General features: G+C 31.9%; 1 protein-coding gene across 7 annotated transcripts in view; it reads right to left on the bottom strand.

Moving 5' to 3' along the window:
* f (espin protein forked) overlaps positions 1-26,830 on the bottom strand; it is an 82,151-nt gene that overhangs the window by 18,450 nt on the left and 36,871 nt on the right. For 6 of the 7 annotated variants that reach the window (XM_090111790.1, XM_090111789.1, XM_090111788.1 and 3 more), the window contains exons 2-5: positions 24,208-24,360; positions 8,426-8,609; positions 5,800-5,982; positions 288-389 (exon numbers count right to left, since the gene is read on the bottom strand). In XM_090111790.1, the coding sequence (XP_089967916.1) occupies positions 288-389; positions 5,800-5,982; positions 8,426-8,609; positions 24,208-24,360 (622 nt within the window). Of the gene's footprint in view, positions 1-287; positions 390-5,799; positions 5,983-8,425; positions 8,610-12,420; positions 12,724-24,207; positions 24,361-26,830 lie in introns of those variants that run through there. The other variant, XM_090111791.1, reaches the window with a different exon arrangement.

Raw genomic sequence — 26,830 nt, 5'->3', positions numbered from 1 at the left:
TAATCAATAAATTGGTACTGGCTCAAAATATCACATTTATGAAAGCATTTTTTGTGTCTAATAAGCAACTCAAAATCAAGTATATATAATAGCAAAAAATATAATGTCTTATCAGTGATTTAAAGTCATCATCACCAAAAACACTGAATATACACATAGTATTCTTAAGTAGATAACTTCTAGAAACCTTTTCATCTGCATACTGTACCACTATCTAAACTACACCAAAGAATGTTTGATAGTTCTACTTTTAGCATTATTTTCTACTTGAAATTTAGTATACTTACACGTGCTTCTCCAGGAGTGCAAGCGCAAGCATGGACTGCTTTATACGAAGACAGTTGCTTGTTGTCTCCAGCCGCACCCGCAGCCACCAGCACATTCAAACACTGTAATCAAATAACAATCGACTTTTTTAACGCTTAGAAAACTTTCATAGGATATAATAATGCCATAAAAGCTGGCCAGTATTGCCAGTATAACAGGGCAGTGGTAACAACTTAACTGAAGGTGGCCACTTCCTTTGCTTTCCTTTCAATAAAAATATGCCTCGCTTCGCTCCAGAATGAAGTACTGAACCATAATAATTAAGACTTTATGGACAGTGAAAAGGATATAGTTATAAGCTGACACGGAAAGGGACACTTTATCTAACAAAAGTAAAAGCTAAACTACAACTTGGAAATTAATGACAATTGACAATGAATTTAAAATTGTCTTAAAACTTTCGTCATCCCATCTTTTCAATTCCCTACAATTACAGAAACAATTACGCAATTTTCTTACAATATTATTTGGTACAAACATACGGGAAGCTGTAATGAAGACGTTAGATAATACAAACAGAAAAACAAATGACAGATACGTACATAATATGTTGATCAAGTGATGTGCGTATACGAAACATATCATTAGACCAGAAGGAAGATATCATGTTCAGTCACGCGTTCGCAATTCTTACCTAATCTCTTTTAAATTAAATAATTAGAAAGCTGGCAAGGTGGAAAATTGCCGATAATAGCTGGTATATTTATCGTCATGGGCGTAGCTAGCCATGGGCACAGGGTGGGGCAAAAAAAAACCGGCCAAGTGCGAGTCGGAGTCGCGCACCGAGGGCTCCGAATAAACCTACTTTTTATTATGTTGTAACTCTAAAATGTATGTTTTAGCAATTTTTCCTTTATCTGTGCTATAAGACATTGCTTTTAACCAAATTTCAAGACTCTGTGTTCACGGGAAGTAGGTACAATGTAGGTTTTGATTCCCTTGCGAATGTCGAAATTTGCGATAATTTGCAGCATAATTTTATCTTTTGATTGCGTTGGCTTATAAGTTTGATTTTTTCACAGCTTTAAGAGACCGTAGACTTGAGTATTCGATATAAATTTCAGTTTTATAACTCTACGCGTTCCTGAGAAAAAGTGTGTTGACAGACAAACCGACAGGCAGACTTTGTTGTGCGTCTGTCTGTCTAAAAATACCTTTTTTTCAAGAACACGTGGCGGTATCAAGCTGCAATAGATAATAATGAATAAATCAAAACAAGCAAAAGATACCTACAGCCGTTTATGTTGCAAATTTCATCCCTATATTATATAGTTTATCCGTCTAATACAATAATATGATTCCTTGTTACCATAAAATATAGGTCTATGTAAATAGAAAAATAAACAATTTTAAATAACTCAGTAAATAAAGCAAAACCTTGCACTTCCGATTTCATGTTTGTTTTAGGTTAATGCGGTCACTTATTGACCATAAAAACACAAAATGCAGACAGATGACAGATCCAGGTGGAGCTTTGCTCGCAATCTTATAGTTTTTGACCGATATCTCGAAAACTATCCACTTTAGGGCAAAAGTTGCTTAGACTTTTTTGTAGAAAGTAAAATTTCGCATATTTTATACCATGTCAATTTTTTTGTAAAACTTCCAATTTACGGTTTATGGCCTATTTGATGAACCGGTCGTCCGTAATATATTGGATTAATGAATAAAATGCATGTATGTACATAGTTTTTAGGTCACTTAACACTTTATTCTCTACAAGTTTTGTTTGAAATTTTTTTCTAGTGTCCATATTTTTTGAGTTGTTCCACGTATAATGTAGAAATGCTGAGGCTCGGCGGGTGACGTGGCAGGCCAAAAGCTTTTTTACGGATGTAATAAAAACGAAGAAGAAATTTCCAATGCAAGTGGATTTTCACTTTTTCCGAAACGGCAAAATTTTTGATTTTTTTTTTACTTATACAAAATTTTTAATACATTTTTTTAAATATTTTCCTTTATTCTTGCATCCGAATATAAAATAACTACTCAATATTATTTAGAATATATACGAAATATATACTTACGAAACATACATAGGTACCTTGAAATTTACTATTTATTGCCAAACGTTAAATAACTCAAAAAGGATTAGGAAAAAAAGTTTCAAATAAAGTTATCTTAATAAATAGATAATGCATATGTATAATAGATTTCCCCACTTGAAAAAAAAAAAAAAAAAGATATGTATAATATATTATGCCTTTGCATTTCATTGATAAATCCAATATTTAAAGAGTTACTTGCCAAAGATGATTAACCGGCTCATTAAATAGGCCATAAATCGTAAACGGAAAGTTTTACATAAAGTTTACAAAGTATAAAAGGTGTAAAATTTTACTACCTACAAAAAATTCCCAATATTTAATGGATAGTTTCCGAGATATCGGCCAAAAACTTTTATGTAAGATTGCGAACGTAGCTCCACCTGGATCTGTCAGCATTTTGTGCTTTTATGGTCAGTAACTTATCCTAAAACAAAAGTGAAATTGGATGGGAAATTTAGTGCGAATTTGGCTAAATTAAAACAGCTTTGAATGGGGTAACAGTACTACACTACTTTTTCTGGCACCAAAAGTGGTTCAAATCATGTAATATAGAAGCGCAAACTTTTTGTTTAGATAGCATTTTTTTTTGTGTCGACTGACAACTTTCGAGTGAGAATTTTTTAACGGATATTAAGTTTTGTAGTCAGTACCTAGATAATTACGTTTTTTTAGATTTGGTTAGATACCTTCCAGATCAGAGCCAGGGTGGGGCAGGTGCCCCACCCTGCCCCACCGTGGCTACGCCCATGTTTATCGTAGAACAAGTCTACGTGGTATTTATCAAGGAGACGGATTTGGCAGTTGCGGATGCGTTACATCATTTTGTACATTTCATAAATCTGACTTGAAACATCGATATTATGAACTATCTTTTACAACAGAAACTCGAATAAATGAATATATCTTGAGAAAGATAATTTTATCTCTCGTAGGGATTTTCACTAAGTATTAGGTTTTAATATTGTTAAAAATCTCGGTATCATCAGATAATCATGGTCTATTAATGTTTAATTTAACAGCGTTTAATTTAACAGTATTTTCAATATTACTTGTGGTATTTTAATTAACGCACAACAAATTCCACTTCCAAGTATCAACACGAATTCTTGATAAGGGCATATAATTAGAGAGAAAGTATCAAAACTGCGCAATTACGCATCAAACATGACGCTGATTCGTGGCTGATACACTTTCATAGCCATTGTCTTGTTTCTATGGAAAGTGAATTAAACAAGCCCGTTTCAATAAGCTCTTTGTGATTGTATGGGAATCTGTTTATTCTATGAAGCTATGAATCAATTGCATATTTCTTGTAGTTTAATTTTATATTTTGTACGAAATTAATCAGATTTGATAAACACTTATAGACACAAAGTACCAGCGAATATACCAGCAAAAACAAAGGAAAGGTCCCTATGGTTGGTGGTCAGTAAAATTGATGAGATTTTGTCCTATATGAAAAGGAAAGGAAATCACAGAGACGAAAAATCTTATTATTATTAAAACTAGCGGTCCGCCCCGGCTTCGCCCGTGGTACATGTTTACGTTTTCTCTACATAAGAACCATCCTCGTACTTCCAGGAATATAATAAAAAAAGAATTATCGAAATCGGTTCAGCCGCGTTATGCAGAGAGCTGCAGAGTTATGCGCTTACCAACACATTTTGCGATTCATTTTTATATATAAGAAAGATGGTGACTGGTGTAAGTGTTATACGTAGTATATTATTATTAGTCTGTGATGTTATTAAAAACTATTGCGCCAAGCGAATGTAAATGCTTTTGGAGTCTTGGTTCCATGTAGCATGAGCTTGAGCTATGATAGTGAGAACATGAAGGGTACCTAGTAAATATGTAATAAATAATCTATACTAATATTATAAAGCTGGATGAGTTTGTTTGTTTGTTTGAACGCGCCAATCTCAGTAACTGGTCCGATTTGAAAAAATGTTTCGGTGTTAGATAGCCCATTTATCGAGGAAGGCTGTAGGTTATAACTATATCATCACGCTAAGACCCAACAGGAACGGACTACGGAGCAATGCGGGTGAAACCGCGCGGCACAGATAGTATTATATTATAATAATAATAATTATATTATAATTAATTAATTAATTAATAATAATACCTGTACATAAATAGTACAAGTTCCAAAAATATATAATAAATAGTGTTTCTAGATTGTTGTTGTGATTTTCACGGACAATACTCAATCTTCTTTACATATCGCAAAAACATAACTATAGCGCGATTTACGAATACTTTGACGCCATCTATCTTCAGCTAAAGTAAATTTTATAAGCTTTTAAATCTTTCCAATTGGACCACTGGACATTTCAGTTTTATAGCATTCAAATGCTTTTTAAATGAGAATTGAATTGAATTTTTAAATAGAATTGAAATTTTCATTAAAAAAAATCGATTTTAGTTTTTCGTTTAGACGAAAGACGCGGGTTCGAATCCCGTTTCGTGATGAGTGATCACGACGTCGAATTTATCTCTCCAATAGCTTATTATTGTATTGACCAATGACCTTAGATTACAAAATTATTTTATTTTGTTTTGTAATCTAAGGTATTGACAATAAAATTTATAGTTTAAAATTTCTATAGCAACAAGTAAATGGCCTCGCACCCTCATTTAATAATTATGAATTGTTACCCGCACTCTAGCGGCAAACATTATTATGACATTAGTGCACATTCTTCTCGTATAAAGATTGAACACATTTAAGTACACATCTTTGTTGTGCATGGTTCGCAGTATCGCTTTATGTCGCTACCATGTTTAATTGTTTTGATAAATGGCAATTATGAGATTTCTTGCAAAAGCTTTGAATTTTAAATGTTTTTGTGGTAAGATTTTCGGTTCGTAGCAATTTTTATTTTTACACTAGATTTCCGCCCGCGGCTTCGCCCGCGTTTTCAAAGGAAAACCCGCATAGTTCCCGTTCCCGTGGGATTTCCGGGATAAAACCTATCCTATGTGTTAATCCAAGTTACCCTCTATATGTGTGCTAAATGTCATTGTAATCGGTTCAGTAGTTTTTACGTGAAAGAGTAACAAACATCCATACATCCATACATCCATACATCCATACTTACAAACTTTCGCCTTTATAATAGTACTATTAAGATTAAGATTAAGATATCAAGAAAACTAATATTTGTATACAGGCATGAAATTATCTATACTAATATTATAAAGAGGAAAGGTTTGTAATTATGTATTTATAGTTTTCACGCATAAACTACTGGACCGTTTTCAAAAATTCTTTCACCATTAGAAAGCTGCATCTTCACTGAGCAACATAGGCTATAAAACATGTAGGTACCACGGGCGAAGCCGGGGCGGACCGCTAGTTAGGTATATAGACACACACATATTCGCATGAACCTAACCAGACCACATATCAAAACCTCACCTCCAAATGATGATTCTCAGCTGCATCATTGATCGGACTCTTGCCATGTCTATCCAGATGCAGTCTGGCGCCATGACGCAGCAGCCAGCGGACTGTCGCCAGGTGTCCACGTGATGCTGCGAAGTGTAGGGGAGTAGCCCCGTCCCCGTCTCTTGCGTTCGGGTCCACGCCACGCTCGACGATCTAGAATATTCGATAGGTTGTTTAGAAGATGTTTACTAGACAAATAGAGCGTGTGTGCCGAGCAAATGTGTCAGAAGTGAAACTTCTTTGGCAAGATACAAAGATATCAAAATCGTCGCCTTACTCCATAATGTGACGGTATTGCAATGTCGCGACCTATGGTCGCGACCTTAAAATTTTACTCTCAACGCGCCTAAAGAAGTTTCACTAATGTTTTTGGTACAATTATGATGTTGAATATTGCCAAAAACATTGCCTGCCTAGTCTGCCTAGTCATTATATTAATATTTGCGACGTAAATAAGTGAAAATGAAATAGTAATTATATTTATCAAATAACCCAAAAAATAGAGTTTTGATTTTTAATCGATCACTACAAAAATTACGAAGCTTTACAAAGTTTTAAGTCACTAAGCTAAACTAATATTTTCAAGTCTATAAAATCCCCAAAATGCATTACGTTATCTAGCAAATAAATGTAGGTATATTCTTTATCTCGTATGTTTCTCTTTATATTACTTCCTGAAAGTCAAAACGAATCATATCTTTAGCTAATATAAAACGTCACGAAACTCATATCTAACGATTTATTCAACTTTCTCTTTACATTTATTGCTCACTATTGCTGAGCATTGATTGTTACTGGCAACATTATGCCCATATTGTCCACACAATGACAATGTAATAATACTTTCTTCCACATAAAAAGTGCGTTTCTACTGCAGTTTACGTTTAGGATGCATTTGAAAGTTGCCAGTTATTATATTTACCGTAATTATAGGGAAGATGGAATAATCATGGCGAGTTAAATTGCCAACATCCCATTCTGATATTATGTAATTTTTTTTGTGCTTTGTAATGATACTTTCAATTACCATATTTGGATTTAAATATACGTTATTCAAATATTATTCTTATGTAAAACATAATTACATAATATGTATGCTGTCGTTTTTGCTTTATGTTGCTCTATTTTGATATGAAAACATCCGAACTGATAATATTAATGATTTTTGTTATGTTTAAGAATTATTTGAATATTAAAGTAATAATAGTATTTTACGTTTAATAAGCGGTTATTGAAAAACTTCCTCGTACACAATTCTATTGTAAATAATTTGTAAAATCCTATAAATGTGAAACAACGACTAAACGATTAAGTAACTATAATTGTTAATTATATTAAGTGTTATTAACTAAATATATTTATGAAATATCGACTGATTTTTTTTGTAATCCACGATTTTTAATTAATGTATTATCATATGGTTCGTGTTCTATTTACGACGCCAAAATGGACACACGGAAATTTTCTTTCTGTAAAATGTCTAAGGGTTTTTATAAAAATAATGTAGTCCCTTTTACTCTTAGCCTAACCATCTTATAATAAGAGTGAGAGAAACATTGACTATCTCCAATGAACACAGGAAAGAAGGCGAGTAATCAAGATTGGTATATGATCGGAAAATATCACTCTTCCTTATGATAAAGTAATTTTCAATCATATAACAGATAAATAGTGTTACCACGCTTATAATGTATTTCCTCCGGTAGTTATTGATGTATAATCTGTATCAAATCTTATGCAATACTGTGAAAAAATGAATTACATATAATGACTTTCTTTGTCTTTATATAATAAAGGAACTCACGATATTTCGATATGTGATTGCTATTGTAATTATGGGTACAATATATAATGTATGTTGTTACAAATGACTTTATATTCGTGTCTAGGAAATCTTTCGTCTAATCGTCTGTCAGTTTTAAATGTGTATTATATGGAATACTAGCGGTCCGCCCCGGCTTCGCCCGTGGTAGATAATATTTACGTTTTCTCTACATAAGAACCATCCTCGTACTTCAAGGAATATAATAAAAAAAGAATTATCGAAATCGGTTCAGCCGTTCTCGAGTTATGCGCTTATCAACACATTTTGCGATTCATTTTTATATTTAAGAAAGAAGATAGAAAGGCTATTTACAAAATGTGCATTAAAAACTATTAAACGATAAAATAATTTCGTATGGTAATATCTCTATCATAGACTCTATCCCGCTAACTCTTTTCTTACGTATAATACAAGCTTCACACTTCATAAATAATGTGTAATAGTGTTAAAACCCCTTGACACTGGGATGTAAGATCTAAAACCTGGAGGACTGTTTACTTATCCTTTCCATTCCATTCCTTTATTTACATTATCCTTTAAAAGCAGGGAATGCCTTTACAGAGGCCCTACTTCTGCAATTGCTCATAGGCGTTCGCTTACCATAGACGAAGCTATGAATTTAATTAAATTTTTCATATTTGCATGTTTAATACTAATTACTAAGCGAAACATGGTGGATTATATATCAATTTTGTGACATATGGTCATCTAATCAAATATTTTTTATTTTAAGCACCAACTTGAGCAGGCATTACATAACAAAAAGCTCACCATCCATTTCACGCAGTCCAAGCAGCCAGTCTGTGCAGCTGCATGTATAGGCAGCATTCCATCGCGCGCCCTTGCATCTAGCCGCCCTCCTGCCTCCAGAACTAAATACTTGAGCACCGCTAGATGGCCCTCTTGAGCAGCTAGGTACACGGGTGTGACGTCATTGTCCATTGCCGTGTTCGCGCTGTGAACAATAGATAATTTATGTTATTTTATTGAACGTATAAAAATATATAATACAGTATTGTAAATTAGATGACCGTATTCATGAATTTCAGTAAAAAAATACCAAATTTTCGTGTCAATGTTCCCTTATACTATTCATCAATTTGATTAAGTATCTTTTATTTATGTTATAATTGATATTATATTTTTGTTTCAACAAACGTTTTCAAAACTCGTTTCGTTCAAACTTTGTTGAAATTGCAGTATTTTAAGGCTATTAGTAACAACTTCATCTAGGTATTAAGATTATTCTTGCTTTACAAGCAAGCCTTGCAATTTATTTATTCTATTCGAAAATGTACCTAAACCAAATAACCAAACTACATACTACATTCATGGTTCTAGGTAACCTCATGGAACCAAACATTTATACTATTGTCTTAGTTTAAGATAAATCACACATATCATGTTTAAAAACAAACCTTATTAAAACCGGATTAAAAACGTGTTTAATGTAACAAAAAGAGCAGTCATCGCCAAGCCTATTACCAAAATGTCGTAACTGACCTCTCGGCAAAGTGAAAACAAGTCAAATAAAAGTGAAACGTGAGACTAACGGGACTCCGTGATAGACGAGTCTTACGTGTGTGTTGTAATCATTATTATTTAATAGATATGTATATATTAGTGACGTTATGCAGAATCTTGTATCGCGCCTCTGGCCGCAAATAGTAACATGGGTCTTGTCTGTATGCGTTTTCTTAATCAGTTGTTTGTGTATTAGGTGTTCCATTTTAATAAGTTATCTATCCAAGTATGTATTCATATTTTTAAATACATAATTTTATTGATAATCGCGCCTCTGGCCGCAAATAGTAACACGGGTCTTGTCTGTATGCGTTTTCTAAATCAGTTGTTTGTGTATTAGGTGTTCCATTTTAATAAGTAATCTATTCAAGTATACATATTTTAAATACATTTTATTGATAAAGTTCAGTCTGAAACTGGTATATTTTCTTAATTTATATTCAGATACCTCATTTCTCTTCTATATCTCATTTTATAGAGACGTAGAGTTAGTAGTGTTTCACTTTCAGAGCTTTAAGCTTCAGTGTGTGTGTGTTAAGTATTAATGAAATAGATGAACCTATGTATATAAAATCTTTGTCTATTCCACCTCGATTCCACCGTTATTCTTGAACAAAACGTTCATTCCTTCGATTTCATACCATTATTTTAACAAATGTGCTACTAAGTAAGAACTTCAATGCTACTAATATCTCTATACTATGTAACAACTAAACGCGTGATTAGCACGAATAATAGTCGATTTAAAAGGGTGCAATTAAAACTTGCGTGCAACTTTTAATTCTATTGCCAAAACCATTTACAGTTAAGATGGCACGTGAAGCAATAATAATTGTATAATTGCCACCATAAATGTATAGAGTGATATCAATTATCAAGATATTTTGAGGAAAAATGTACAATTTTGGAATGATGGTGTTGTTACTTTTACGAGAATTTGTATAAACTATTAGGTATATTAACTACCTAGGTATATCTTGATCTAATCTAGATCGGACTTCAGTTAGGTTAGGTTAGGTTAGGTTAAAATACAAAAAAAAAAATTATTAATTATTCCGCTATCGCTAAAGGAATATCTAAAATCTTTACTATTATCAATATCAATTAATTAATTAAAACCAATCAAACATAAAACCTTATCTACAAGATCGTAAAAGATGTATTTAAAATAATAAAAATCCACAAAAATGTAAAAATCGATATTAATTAAAAATCAATTTATATATAAATTAGTGAAAGCTATAATATAAATATTAATACGTCCTGCCAAGTGTGAATGGATACGTAACCAATGAATTCAGCATTTATTGGGTTTTAAACGATTTACTTTCATACTGCGTATTTTAATTGATTACCAATTCTGCTGGATATTTTTTTTTTGTTTTGTTTTTTGTACTGTTTTTTTTTTTATTTAGCCCATAGACTACTTATAGATACCAAAGAACTAAGGTTCTCGGTATTAGTTAATTTTTTGATTAAAAAAAAACAATTGAGATTAAGAATAAAATTAAGACTCTTGTTAAGCAATTAAAACAATGATAAATTTAAATTTTTATGATTTTCGCAGTAACACGTAAATTTAGTCATATTAAGACTGAAATCTAAATAAGGAAGCAAAGTATCTATATTTGGTGGTATTAATAAACTTGTTATTAACTTTGCAAGTCAAATAACTATTCGACCTCATTTTCATGTTACATAAAACATTGTAAAAATTTCGCTTTTCGCAAAGTAACAAATTATTTCTGTTTTCTTAACATGACATTGAAGATGTCTTATAGTATAGAGGTATAATTTTATCTAACCGTCTCTATTGTTAGGTAATTCTCACGTTATGATATGTCAATAACCCTAAACATACAAATATGAGCTTTTTAACATATTATAATAACTAGCTTTCCGCCCGCGGCTTCGCCCGCGTTTTCAAAGAAAAACCCGCATAGTTCCCATTCCCGTGGGATTTCCGGGATGAAACCTATCCTATGTGTTAATCCAAGTTACCATCTACATGTGTGCTAAATTTCATTGTAATCGGTTCAGTAGTATTTGCGTGAAAGTTAGAGTTACAAACACACACACACATCCTCACACCTACTACTTCGGGAAGTGGTCTAAACCAGATAGAAAAAGAACATTTCTATTAGAGCGTATACGCACTATGCGGGTAGCCGCATATTGCGTATACGCTCTTAGATACCCACACTATTTTTTGAAGTGAATGTTCTTACGGCGCCGTGTAAGTAAAATTTCAAGATCGCGTCATGGAAATACCGTCACGTCATGGAGTAAGGTGACGATTTTGATATCTTTGAATCTTGCCGAAGAAGTTTCACTTCTACCACGTGTGCATACACACACGCTCTTTTTTTGTAGTCTACCTCTTCACTAAAAGGTAAAGCAAATCAAGTAGGTACCTTAGACCTTATAAAACCGTATGTTCTTAAAATTCATCTTTTATCCACAATCTCAAAAAATACCCAAAATTTTGCCTTAGATTTTGTCTGCGATGTTATATCTTATATATAAAATTCTCGATTCTCATGAAATTTTCTGTGCATATCGGGTAAGTCTGAGAATCGGCCAACATCTATTTTTCATATGTACCACGGGCGAAGCCGGGGTGGACCGCTAGTTTTTTTATAATACATGACGTAGTTGATAGAAAGTATTTGGCAAATGCTTCGCTAATTGCTAATGGATTAATTTGATAATTTGATTTATAAAATTCATGTTACTTACATATCTATGTAAATTACTTAATAAAATTGTGTAATATCCTAGATATAACATTTTGTACTCATAGATATTAATTACTAGCTTTCCGCCCGCGGATTCGCCCGCGTTTTGAAAGAAAAACCCGCATAGTTCCCATTCCCGTGGGATTTCCGGGATGAAACCTATCCTATGTGTTAATCCAAGTTACCATCTACATGTGTGCTAAATTTCATTGTAATCGGTTCAGTAGTATTTGCGTGAAAGAGTAACAAACACACACACACACATACACACACATCCTCACAAACTTTCGCATTTATAATATTAGTAGGATTATAATACACCTTATATGATCCACAACTATTCCATTATCAATTTTTTATAACAGTTAAATTCGCAATAGATTAGACATTAGTTATTTGTATTATTTTTCCATTTCTACTTTGAATATTCCAATTTTATTTACTTATATTTAATAATTATTATTAATAAATAATCAAGAGTTTATTAATAAATCCAAAAATTACCGTTCCCGCCCTCCGTACGTCCCCGCTTTAGTCTTGTGGTACTTCTTATTTTTCTTGCTTTTCTTTCCAAAAAGCTTACTTGTAACCCGACTGTACGGCGGGTTCGTGTTATTTTGCGTCATTTTTCTGTACCACCAAATTTTGTCAATCCAAAACAGAAACTATTTTGAGCACATTTTTTTTATCACAAAGTTTTTCACAGCACTGTGTAAATCTTTTTATCGCGTAAAAAGCTACAGCCACGGAATATCGGAAGCAAATGAGGCATGCGCAGGCGCCGGTACCTCAATATCGACTGAGCTTACGCTGCTCACTACAGGCTGCAGCGAAAGTATCATATTTTCACAGAATGTTAATGACACAACATTGTCATGTGTTTTCTTTTATTTACAATGTAATGTAATGGGAAAATTATTATTTTTTTATTGGTTATACTACGATATATTATGTACTAGGCGATGCCCTGGCTTTGCATAGAAGGGCATAGGCATCTTGAGTCATAAAGCTATTTCCATTTTCCACTCTACAAACAAACCCGATCAACAATTTTAATCAGCCGTTTAATTAGGAGCCTAGCCTTTTATTTTTTTTTCGTTCTTGTTACCTGAGGAGAGTTGAAGAGCCTAGTCCTTTTATTAGTTTAACACACCTGGATATCATTCATGCCGATATAATTCATGCAGTATCGTTTAATAGAACCAAATCGAGTCGAAAGGAGTCGGATACATACAAACATGTATGTTTGTATGTATCCGACTCACCGATCCGACCGATCCGACTATCCGATCACCTGTAGGTGATGGTAATAAAAGCGTCTTAAAAAAAAATAAAGAGGACTTTTAAAGTTTGATGCAACATTTAAGAAAACAAAACATTATGTTTAAAAACAGAGTGGTATAAAAGAGCTATCGACATCTAATTGTATAATTATGTACGAGACGTTTCACTTTTATTCGCAATAAAAGACTTTTAAAGACAACTTTTATGTGAGACTCTATTTCAAGAAATGTTTTTCATATCTGCGAATTAGAATCCTTCATTTCGTCTAGCGTTAATTGCATCGCGATTTGTGTTTGTGTGGTACAAGTGAAGAGCGATTTCAAAATATATTAATATCAAAATTATATATTTTAATTACCTCATAATAAATACAGGAAATAAGTAAACTATTTAATCTCACAATATATATATTTATATTGCCCTTTCTCGTATTGCGAAATATTATAATCAGCTGTAAACTATGATGTTGGTTACCTGGAAGTGATGGTTCTGAACATCGCCTATTGTTATACTTGTGAGTATATTTATTTAATAAAGCATTTATTCAATGACAATAAAAACATTTTCCATTTATTCTAGAAAATTCTAAAACGCAGTATCTTATGATTTAAGCTGTTACGTTTCTCCGCTATATCGCTTCATGACACGGCTGTTTCGACCACTTTCGCCGTCAAACGACCACTTGAATCGTAACAAATACGCGCTTACTTCACTTTTATTCGAACGAGATTTGTGGTATGTATATGAATATGAATTATTATGTAAGAAAAAATATCTAAAAAAACATATTAAAAATATTTAACATGTATTTAAAATTTATAATTTCTATAAATATCTAGTTATTACCACAGACTAATAATAATATACTACGTTATTACCATTTATTTTGTAACATAGAAAATTCTTACTGAAAGTTTAGTTCCTAATCTATCTGATTTTTTTTAACATTTTAGCAATAATACTGAGAGGTAATCTATAAATATGTAGGTAACTAAATGTAAACTAATAATCGTTAAGTATTAAGTAACTATTAAGAACCATTATCATTTAATCATTGGAATTAGCCAAGAGATTTTCGGATATCCTCTCATTACGGATTAATATATAATTTTAAACATAAATATATTAACGGTTAATACTATACTTATAAAGAGGACTATTTTTTAACAAATAAGCTCTGAAACTGATCGACTTTGAATAATTATTTCACCAGCGAAAGGTCACCTACATCTTTTTTTTTAAACAAGACGAGCTGCTAATATTTCTTCAAATAATACCTACGTAGATTCTGAAACGCTTAAACTAGAGCAAAATAATAAATATTATTGGAAAACTATCCACCGTGTTCAGATAAATCAATACAAATCGATTATTGAATTACAATGTCTCCAAAATAAATGATAAATGTATTTAAAGGTATTCGGCGATTGCCTTAAAAAATAAAGTAGATACATACATAGCTTAATAGTGCTTTTAAAAGAACAGTAATAAAAATAGGTTCATAATAAACAAACTTATTAATAACAATAATATTAAACATTATAATGCAATAATTAAAACATGCATAGCTTATTCTATCTACAAGTGAAAATCTACACAAAACACTGTCTGGCCATAAATTTTTGCTATAATCGTTTTCCCACCATTTCTACTTGACAACAGATGGCGCTATACAAATTGAGTTCATTGTTCCATCGCATCGTGCGTTAAAAAAATGCTCTTGAACTATTTACGTTCTTTCAAAGAAAATTGTCATTTCCTGAATTAATTTAAATATTATGGCTCATAGTTTTACATAATAAAAAGGCGATTACATTCCCAATTTTATTTGTCACCTATTTTCGAATTTGCTTTGATATGATATTATATTACCTATACCTTGTTCTCTTTCGTCTTCCTGAGTTACTCTATTCAAAGGAAATCCTACCAAAATGATATAACATTATTTCGTTTGTTTTAAAGAATATACAAGGTCTCTAAATTTCTTACAACTGCAAAAGAAAACCTTTTAAATTATGCCTACAGATAATGATATTAGCACTAATCAAATACATACTATAAAGTAAATAAAAGTAAAGTAAGTGCCAATTTAGAATATAACATTGGTACGTAATTCAATACATAATTTCATGAGATTTCTTTCTATCTTTACCGTTTTCCGTATTGCTCTACACTTAGTAAATGGCTCTTATATAACATTTCCCTTAGATATAAAGTAATAAGTTATAAACTTTATGTGCAGAAACTTAATACACTTCGTGAGTTGTGATTATCTACCTATAGGTACTATAATATTATAAAGCTGAAGACTTTGTTTGTTTGTTTGAACGCGCTAATCTCAGGAAGTACTGGTCCGATTTGAGAAATTCTTTCGGTGTTAGAAAGCCCATTCATCGAGGAAGGCTATAGGCTATACACGCTAAGAGCAAGGAGCGCAGCCACGCGACTGAAAACGTGGAGCGCAGCTAAGTTATTTATATACTTTTATTGATTTTATTTATTAGTTTCAGCCCGTAGGTTCAGTTACTTATAATTAATTCTACTTAGAACCTAATAGACAAACTACAATATAAAAATAGTATCAGTAATCTCCGTTAAAAGCAATAAAATTAATTTAATAACACAAAAAATGGGATATACATATTTCAAAATGAACACAGTAATGTGTCGTGTTTTCAATATCACCAAAAAAGTAGGAAGAATTATTTAAGTAGGAAACATGTTATAAATTAATCATAAAACGGCTCCATGCCTTTCAGATCGGAACGCGTGAATCAAACACCGTTTCAACGTGGTTTTTACAAGTTATAGCGGTAGATGTATGAAAATGTTATAGATATTCATATTTAAAATGTATTTAATTATGTCAAAGAGTTCAGAGATACATTAGCTCCGGGATACCGAACATACATTAGGCGCAGATATAAGGGGTCTGAATGTTATCAATATAGACATTTTGAAGCAAAATTGTTACTATAACGCATTTCATTAAAGAAACGTATCTTAAATGGCGGCGCTTATCATTCCCTCTCGCTTACACACGGCTGTACGGCATGCAAAAAAAATTGGGAAAAGTAAAATCACTAAAATGTATTTGATTTTCCCTATAATAGTTTTTATCATAAATTTACAATGACAATTATGTATTTGCGATATTAAATAATGTTTTAGTGGAATTTGATATAATATGTTCTTAGGGAAAAGTTGTTCAGTTTTATGGGCTCATTACAAGTACCTATTATGGGGATTTTGTTATATTTATACGTAAATATCATAATTCATATAAATACACAAATACCATAACAAAACAGTTTGTCAACAAACAAATTGAAATAATCAATAAAATAATTATCCATTAACGTTATTTTTTAATTATTTTTTGCTGACCCTACCATATGTCAGTGTCAGCTTTGGCCGCCATTGAAGATTCGTTTCTTGAATGAAACACGTTATACAAATTAAATAACGTTTACCGAATATTAAACTTCGATTTGTTTACGCTTAATAATGCTACATAAATACATAAGAAAGCCGAATATAAATTTTTAAATTTGGAGCTAAATAATATTCGAAATTAATTATGATGTTCAAAGAACACTCCATTGTACGATTTAAAAAAACAGTATCACATAATCTTAAAACCGCGTTATTATGTCGAAAGTTAAGCTAAAGGGCTTATCTCCACAGTCGGCAGCGCGTCAAATGCTGTAAGCAATTTTTAATTACAAGTTTCCACTAACAGATGGCGGTATCTAGGGAATGCGGTCACCTGTCATCGCGACGTGCTAATGTAGAAACGCATAATGTGAAAATGATTGGTAATGAGATAACGCTGGTTTATATTAAGGTAAGTGTGGCTTTTCCAAGACCGGTTCTGATATTATACAGAATGTAGATCAAATTATCGTAATCTTATTATGGGTAAGTGATAGTTTATGAAGGTGCGATTGCGTTGTATAATTCCAAAATTGATTGATGAGGTGCTCTAAATAATAATAATGAAGTGTTTGTGAATTATTTGCACAATTTATTTATTATATTCGTAATATTGTGCGATGCAATAAAATTATCTAATGCGACTGTTACTCATTTGATATTATATGAAGGACAATATAATTTTTTTCTAGTTACTAGAAATATATGATACAAACCTCACAGTACTAGCTGGAATCGTCTTGGAATATTTCAACCTCGCAGACGAGGCGCGTAGAGGGCGCTCTCGACGTGGACAAGTGGCCATTTTTAATTCTTCTTAAACCATATCACTATTTCGCACTGTTTTACAGTTATTTAAATTATTGTCGTAAGTCATACATTGAAACTTTCATAAAAAGCATAAGATTGACTTCAAATTTAACTGCGAAAAATAGGTAGGTAATATACACCACTTCAAACTTCAACTAATAACCACGGTTTATTATTTTAATAATAAGGATTACTCAAAATTAAAAAAAAAATTACTGCATAATATGATTTAAATTCCTCATTCAAAATGTTCTTCTCGCGTCAAATAAGAAACAATAATTTTAGAAATATACGCAACAATATCTATATTAATTACAAATGTAAAACTGTTTCATTTTAGTGCATCATGAATTAACAGCTATTTCTTTAAATAAAAACGATAATTTTCTTTTCTCAACTGACAGCTAAGCCGCTAATTCCACTGAATTACTGCGAAGAAATGATGCGATACATTTCATCACGCGCTGGCGTTCATTGTCCAGCAAGCACGTATAATATTATTACGATTTTGTCTTACTTATAACATGAAAGTTCTATTCCCTATATATAAAAACAAAACCTGGAAATGAACACCATTTGTAACCTAATTCCATACCTATATCCAAACATAAACATTTTGTAATTATGCTTTATTGCGATTTCCAAAACAAAAACAAGTTCAATTTTAATTAACATAACGTAACATCGTTAATGTTTTTTCTCAAAAAATAACGAATCGATACGGATAATTTGACAATTGTCCGTATTTATGCAAAATGGAACCACTCGACAAATTTCGTTTTTTACTTTTATTGAAGAATACTCATTCAAAAGTGGTCTAAATTCTTATACAAACAAGAACCACATGATTTTTACGTTGGAAACAAGGTATATTAAAAGCAGAAAGGAACCACCAGCAACAACGAATAATACCATATTAAGCAAAACCGAACCACAGCACCACGGGACTGCTTTGTTCAAACAAATAAACGATATTACTATCATGTCATTTTATACAAAACAGATCCACACTTACTTGGTACCATTATACATTACACATATTTCTATTAATAACAATTATTTTTAATACACAAAATAGAACCAGGTTTCTGTGGTATGGTTATGCGTAAAATAAATACATAATTTAATTGTAATTTTTTATTGCAAAATAAAACCACAAGCATTCGGTTCTATTATGCATAAATAAATATTGTAAAACATTGTGAAACCCATCATCGCTATATGGAACCAAATGCCTTGACTTGTTACAATGCTTCTCATCTTTAAACAACGTATTTCATTACTTAAGTGCAAAACTCCAATTTTTTAAGTAAAACGTCGAACATCTGTCAATATAGGTGACATTCAGCGAAGTAGTTCGAATACGTGACGGTGTTTTTTTCCTCCGCGAAGTAAGTTCTATTGTTTTTGTTAATTACCTTTAAAATTAAATGTGAAAATGTTTAGTAATAAATAAGCAAGCAATTGGTAAGAAAAGCATTGGAGACGAACACCGAAGATAATAATGAAGATACAACGGGTAAGTAGTTTTATTTAATGCATTTAAGTACTTATTGAATCTGAGATGCAGGTACGCTTTATCCACTTTTGATTCATTCCCGATTGTGGTGTGATTTTAAGAAGATAGTTCATTAAGTAAGTACAAGAGGAATCCTCTGTGGATTTACGTATTTTAACGACAATGTCGTTGTTCACGAAGGCGCGGCGAGTCGAATTAAGAGATCATTTTGTTACGATTCATCTGTCATTGTGAGATGAAACTACTAAAGTCTAAACCCTGTTTTAAAAATAACTGTCGATGATCTAGGTACCTACCTACTATTTTGGTAAAATACGTTTAGATTCAGATTCAGTACAGTACATTCAGCCACATCATTCAGCGCATATAATTATTTGTTTGATTTTAAAACTCGCGCGGCTACTGTTTTGACCGGAACAAGGCCCTAGCCTGCGAAATTCAAAATTTTAACAAGTTTATTTAATTTTTTGCTAGGGTTGCCACTGTTGCGCATGATTTTTAGGGTTCCGTACCCAAAGGGTAAAACGAGACCCTATTACTAAGACTCCGCTGTCCGTCTGTCTATCCCTCTGTCTCATGAACCGTGACAGTTAGATAGTCGAAATTTCATATGATGTATTTCTGATGCCGCTGTAACAACAGATACTAAAAAACAGAATAAAAAAAAGACGTGTGGTACTCGGGGACTGCCACGGTAAAGCTATTGCATAGCATGCCTTCAAGCCACACCTCCGAGCCCGTCGGAGTGGAGAGCGTGAGGTTTTTTCGTAACGAAATTTCTCGATTCGGTCCCCGCGCTCAAGGCCCGCGATAGAAGCTATGCAATAGCTTAATAAATATTTAAGAAGCTCCCATACAATAAGCCGTGATTTTTTTGGCGTTTTTATAGATAATGGTACGGAACTCTTCGTTGCGCGAGTCCGACTCGCACTTAGCCAGTTTTTTGTACATGGCGCATGTACATACAACATACTTAGTCGTCTAGTAGGGACACGGCTTTATAAGAACTAATAATATTTTGCTGTCGCCATATACCTACCTACGTATAAAAGCCACGCGGCTTTATTATTTTGATTTAAAGCTTTTTTCTATTTATTACAGAAGATAACGAAGAACCTTATACGTCGCTGCCTCTGGAGAAGCTTTTTTCACCTTCTAGCGATATTCAGTCCATATTACATCTCATTCCACAAGATGCACAGTTTTTATAACGGTCTCATTAGTGATGATGCAATAGAAGACCACATAGATGGACTAGACACGATGGATTTCGAAATCCAATTCGATGATAACGTCGAATAAACGTCCTATATAAGTATTATTTTATATATTTTATTAATTAAAGCTTTAATTACGATATTATAAATACATAGTTTCATTTATATCATTAAATCCCTGGGATGTGGTTCCTTTTTGTATAAGAGAAAACCTATTAATTGATAAATGTTAAAAGGAACCACATGCACATTTTCTTAATTATCTAGAAAGTTTAAGAATATTCAGAGCAAATTTATATACACATACTTAAATAAGTAATTTATCAATGAATTTAAATAAAATAAATTTTAATTTTACTTCATCTAACAGAGCTGCAAATGTTTTTGTAAATCCTTTGATATCTCAGAAGTGCGTTTTTGCTGGGTGGTTCCTTTTTGCTTAAATACGGACAATTATAAAACAGAAAGACACCATTGTTCATTCAAGTGCAACTATCCGAACGCATTTTAACGCGCCAAATAACTGACATTCCGTTTATCGCAATATGGTCGAAATATTTTTTAATTGTTATCACTTATAGTGTTAAGAAATCTTAGTCCGTCATGCGAAATAATTAGAAAGTAAATCTTAATTTAATTTATACGTACTTTCCTTCCTTTTGATGGCTTTGTTAAACCGTTTTTCTGAGCAAAGCAATATTAAAATTTTCTCTAGTGATTTTCTCGAAGGTTTTCTCGTAATATGAACTTTTATTTGTTTAAACTATTTAAGAATTTAGATAATTGATTATCACACAACCGTTTCGATATGAAGCTTATGAGTACTCATCTTACGGTATTAAATCAGTTCCTGAAACAAGTTTCGTCTTTTAAAAGTTCCGATGTTAGCAAACAATATATTATAACAATTGGTATTGTCTTCTTGATATCATTGTTTGTTGCACTTGACATTGTTTCTGGTCACAATTATATAGGTCATTGTTAATATCACATTTTTCTTAGTTATAAGTCCTTATCAATTTTCAACGTCTTTTTCGAAGTTAGATGACATTTTTTATAATTCATAATATGTTCTCCATTAAACATGACACAAAAAGTAATAATAATTAATTTAAACGTTAATGTGATAAGATGAAAAATTCTTATTATTTCAATCCCTACTTATTAAATAATGCGATAATAATTACAATATTTTAATGTGCACACTTGATTAAGATTTGATTTGTTGTAATTGACTTGGTATCGAAGTCTAATAAATGCCAGTAAGTATTCATAAGTATATTTACGTTGTGTGCTAGGATTCAAGAAGTTTAGTTTAAATTATTTCCAACTATATTTTATTAATTAAATTCACAATAACAATTATTTAGTGCTTATATTTTAAGCTATATAAGTAATAACAAACAGCTGATTAAAAAACTATTTCAAAAATATTTCCCGCGAAATTTCTATATTTCCGCACACGATTCGATAAATTAAAAACATAAAGCTGTCAAACGTCAAACACAAAATACCACAGATTAAAAATTAATAAAAAAAGTACAAAGCACCAACTCCACAGATTAAATATGGCAATTAGAAAATAGGAAAACTTTCAGTTCGTACACGGTTCACTCACGCATGTGCACTCAACGCGAGCGCAAGCAGAGTAGCATCTCACTTGACTAGTGCATTTCTGGGTTCCAGTAAATGAGTTGATTACGGTATGTGGTTTTGTGATGAGCGGAGCGGGAAGCGGTAGCGATAATTTTACAGAAAATCACTTAATACAGCGATTACTCGCGGTAGCTAAAAAGTTTGCTCTACATTTATTTTCGTTAGTAATTACAGAATATAAAAAGTAATTCATTCATTCATTATGGATATAGAAATTCGTTTGAGAGGTTATTAATTGCATTCTCTTATATAATCTCAGCCATATAACATTCGCATAGCTAGGTACTAGTACCATTTTCTATCCGCTCCTCTCAACAATAAAATCACATCTTTAATTTAACCACATCACCTAGTTTGTCCGATTTTTGCATAATAATGTTTTTGTTTTCTCCTTGGGTAATGTTCCGTGAACGCTGTAATCTTAATTACTTAAAATAAGTCCGCATTTGAAATAATTCATCGATTTGTTTACAAGAACGTAACGTTATGGAAATTTAACAAGGAGTTACAAAATGTTACCTGGCCGTTTGTGATTTTTTATAACAAATATTCATATTTTTATATGGAAATACTAGTAATATTATTCTGAATACATTTGCAAAAATGTAACAGTGTATTAAAAAACCTGAAAGTAAGGAAATTTCATATTGGCAACGCTCATAAATTATGTCTGAAAGTCCCTGCTCCTACTTAATAATTTCACGAGTATTTTTTTCAAAAAACTATAGTTGAATCTATTAATGGATTTCCTCTATAAAAGATAATTGTCTATGCTCTTCCTAAATCCATAAACAACAAAATGGCGTCCCCAGATGCAGATCACGATCCTGCCTACACAGTGTGAAGATTGTGAGATGAGCACAATTAATACGGCAACGCTTTCACCACACAATTATTTGAGATCTCAATAAACTTCGATGCGAATGAATTTGTTTTTGTTTTTTGGCCTGTTTGACTTAGTAAAACATGGAACATGGAACAAGAAATAACGATATACGTAAAAAATTGTTTTTTTTTTTAGTTTTAGAATATAAAATAAAATAATATCGATGTAAAATGAAGTAGTAACGAATATTTTTGAATACCTTTCTTATGGATATTAGCTAAAAAGATAAGAATAAAATATTTTTTTTAATGTTGGTTATTTACCTAAGAAATTATTAAAATAAGAAATCAGAAGAAGAATGGCTTTTTACCTAAATTGTGTAATGTAAAACAGATGAAAGCAAATTTCAAAATTAACTTCAAATTAGAAATGGTCATTTATTTACATAAATTTCAAATGTGTGAATTTTCAACGACTCTATCAGTGGGCATGCATGTGAGTTAGGCACCGGAGAAACCTTAGAAAAAGAAAAACACTTAGTTTTAAATAACTGACTGTGTGTAAATATAAACTCGAAATTTTGCCCAAAAAATATTCTCTCAAAAAATGGCCTGTAAAATGTAGATCCTATTATATAGTCTAGTTAGTCTCTAAGATACTACATACGAATAGTTTTCTATTTTTTTATTCCCATTTATTGCTATAAAACTAAACACCGAATACTACTTAATACGTGAATGAAACTTCAACAGTTTTCAAGTTTATTGATGAAAAGCTCACGCTGATCAAATCACGAATAGCCGCCTATTTCAGGCATTTTGAAGGCCATCTTGTATCACCATTACCCCTTTTGTTTTTCACCTATAACTTTGTCACACTTGACTAGTAAATTCTCCACACTATACCTGTTACCTTATATTACATGCATCATACATCACCATACAGTTAGCCGTTAGTTATCGTGACTGGACTGTTATCGATGAACAAACAAAAACAACGATTTACAGCAATATTGCGATTAGCCATTGTGCCTAGATATTGCAATTTGTTATTGTAATGCTTCTTGTTTTATGCTGGTCGGATGATCTGGATTGGTTTTGATTGAGTAAAATATGTGTTAAGGCAAATACTTTAAAGTCTACAAAGTACTAAAAGTAAGTATGTTATGTTGTAAAATATAGTAAAGCGAAGCGAAGCAAGAGTAATGAACTGCCTAATGAGTAATGTATACCTACTTCATATTTGTATTTACTTAGAAAAAAAATATACCTATCTAATATTCAATAAAGTTAGTTCGATGCCCACTCTCGTGGGCACACACACTAACTTCCTTTAAAAATAGTCTCTTTTCAAACTTATATCTATGTAAACCTAAGCAGGAATACAAAATAATAACTACAAAATTAGTGAATATCACGATTCTAAATCATCATCATGATCTTAAAAAAATGGTAATCTGCAAGTTATCTGGAGATAAGTACTAATATTGTAACTGTTAAACAAAATAATTGTAATTAATATTAAAAAATAACTGAAATACTCACGACACATCAGGCGTAGTGTTAGCCAGAAGCCGCACACAGTCCAAGCAGCCCCTCGCGGCCGCGTAGTGGAGCGCCAGGGCTCCGTTGTTCGCCCGGCCTCCGCCCGGCATCGCGCGGCCGCACCACCAGCCCTCGACAGCTAGCCTTCCGCTCCTGGGAGATATATTTCTTTAGATATTATCTTTTAATTTAACTACATATAAGTAACATGAATTTTATTTAGATATATTTTTAATTTTTATATAACCACACATAAATTGCATGAAAATTTATTGCATGTTTTAAAACTCTCGTCGAGTCGAGTCGATTATAAACATGTTTTTATTAATTATTATGTAAAAGATAAATACCGCGTTTAATTACTAAACCGTTAAAAGCTTACTGCTAGCGTTTTAAGATATAGCTTATTAATTGTAAAGGACGATCGTAGTTTTGTCTATTATTAATATTAAAGGTGTAAAAAAAACAATATTGTTTTCGATACTATCTAATAAAATCTTAAAATTTATACAAAAAAAACATTTTAAAATTAATGTAAATTGTAGAGCAGCGAGAAGGAGAGCTTAATAATATTGTAGTAAACTGCATTTTAGTATAATAAATATATTTGTGCAACGTCGATAATAAATCAATAACACCTTCAATGATTCTTATAAAGAAGGGAAATAATTTCCATAAGAAAGAATGTTTATCAATGTGAAATTCGTGTGAAATTCAAATACATATTCAGTGCTCTATGTCTTTCTATGTAAGCGCCATCTTTTGCAGAGTGGTGGCAACAAGTAATATTGCATGCTAGTTCATCTACTTAGCCATAGATGTCGCTACTACGAGTAACATGAATTGAAAGTAATCATTTATTACAGACAGCAAGAACTAAAAGGTGAATTAATTACTGTCATACTTAACACATTCTTATATACAGGGTGTCCCACTGTTGGTATACTAAGCTCAAAGGAGGTTATAGTTTTGCATACGCTGAGTACGTAAAAAATACTTATAAAATTCCAGACGCATTTTTTTTTCAAATAGATGAATTCTTAAAACTCTATGTGAACACCCATAACAAGCAACCCGCCCAACTTTGCCACCCGCACGTGATCTATCGTTTAAGATTATGTTTTCATAGACAAAATGCTCACATTAGAGAAGCGGTATATGCCGTCTGCGCGAAGTTAGAGATGAAAACATGGATTTTCAGGAAAAAATTAGCAAAAAATTTTTGACGTAATTTTGTTGTTTAAGTATTTTTTACGTGATCAGTGTATGCAAAACTACAAATCCCTTCGCGCTTAGTATACCAATAGTGGGACACCCTGTATATAAAAATGAATCGCCGAATGTGTTGGTAAGCGCATAACTCGAGAACGGCTGAACCGATTTCGATAATTCTTTTTTTATTATATTCCTTGAAGTACGAGGATGGTTTTTATGTAGAGAAAACTTAAATATGTACCACGGGCGAAGCCAGGGCGGACCGCTAGTATTATATAATTTTTTTACTTAAAAATGTTTTTATCAGAGGTTAATCTATTTATAATCGTATACAATATTAATTTTGTACACCCCATGAAATTAAAAAAATATTCATCAGCATATTTTTTTCGAACGACTAAAGCGGCTTTAACAACAATTTTAAGCACACCATAAAGTGCCATAAACTTCCAAAACAAAACACGCTCTCTGCATGTCAGACGCAGTACATTAATCTGCACATTATGTTTATGATGGACATTTTCCAGTCCGTTACCCGATTACCCCATAAATCCTGAACCGGTCTGACATACGGGACTGTGCAGACTACTGACACGCATTTAACTGAACCAGAAAATATTCGACTAGCTATTTCCCGCGGTTTTTTTCCTGCTACGGAGTATCCTGCTATGGACATCTTAATGGTAAGAGTAGTCTTTCAGCTTAATGAAAGAATTTGTTATGAAAAGATCGTTAATTAGTAGATTATATTTTATCATAAGAATTTTTTTTATATTTTATATTTATATACCTAACATCATATTGCAATGAGACAGAGTAAGAATTTGTCCATGTCTTCTTGATATGTTTAAACTTCCCAAGCAGAATTTCCTTTTTATCAAAAAAAGGTAATAAAATAATATAGAGTATCTTTCAAACATTCTAACAGGCTATAAAAAATAATTATCCATGTAACATCGTCTATAACTGCATTTTTTCACTTTTGAGACTTTAACATACTTTCACAAAATGCTAGCAAAGGATACCGACAATATATTATCTGTATTTCTTTCGTTATAAAAACCTGAATGCAAATGCAGGCAGCACCATGTCAATTTGATAGTTGTAAAATTATAGCCCAATCAATAAAAAATAGATGTATTTTAATTTCGCAATTTGCAATCTGTATTATCCTTTCGTGTTTTGTTTCTTAACACAGTCTATTCTGCTGAAGAAATAGACAAATATAATATAATATAGTGAAACTGACCTTCGCATTTACAATATTAATATGAATACAACAGCAAATATCGTCATTATATTAATATTAAGTTACAACATACCAGATGAAACTAGATTATAGATGAACAACAGTTTAGTAACATGATCTAGTATTAATCGAACATAATTACATATCCATTATATTACA

This window comes from Colias eurytheme, chromosome 17 (genome assembly GCF_061535395.1).
Source record: "Colias eurytheme isolate Ceu_HAF_F1 chromosome 17, ilColEury1 Martin Lab GWU primary, whole genome shotgun sequence".
In the NCBI taxonomy this organism is placed as follows: domain Eukaryota; kingdom Metazoa; phylum Arthropoda; class Insecta; order Lepidoptera; family Pieridae; genus Colias; species Colias eurytheme.
Note: the sequence above shows the minus strand (reverse complement) of the source record. Positions and strands in the feature narration are given on the sequence as shown.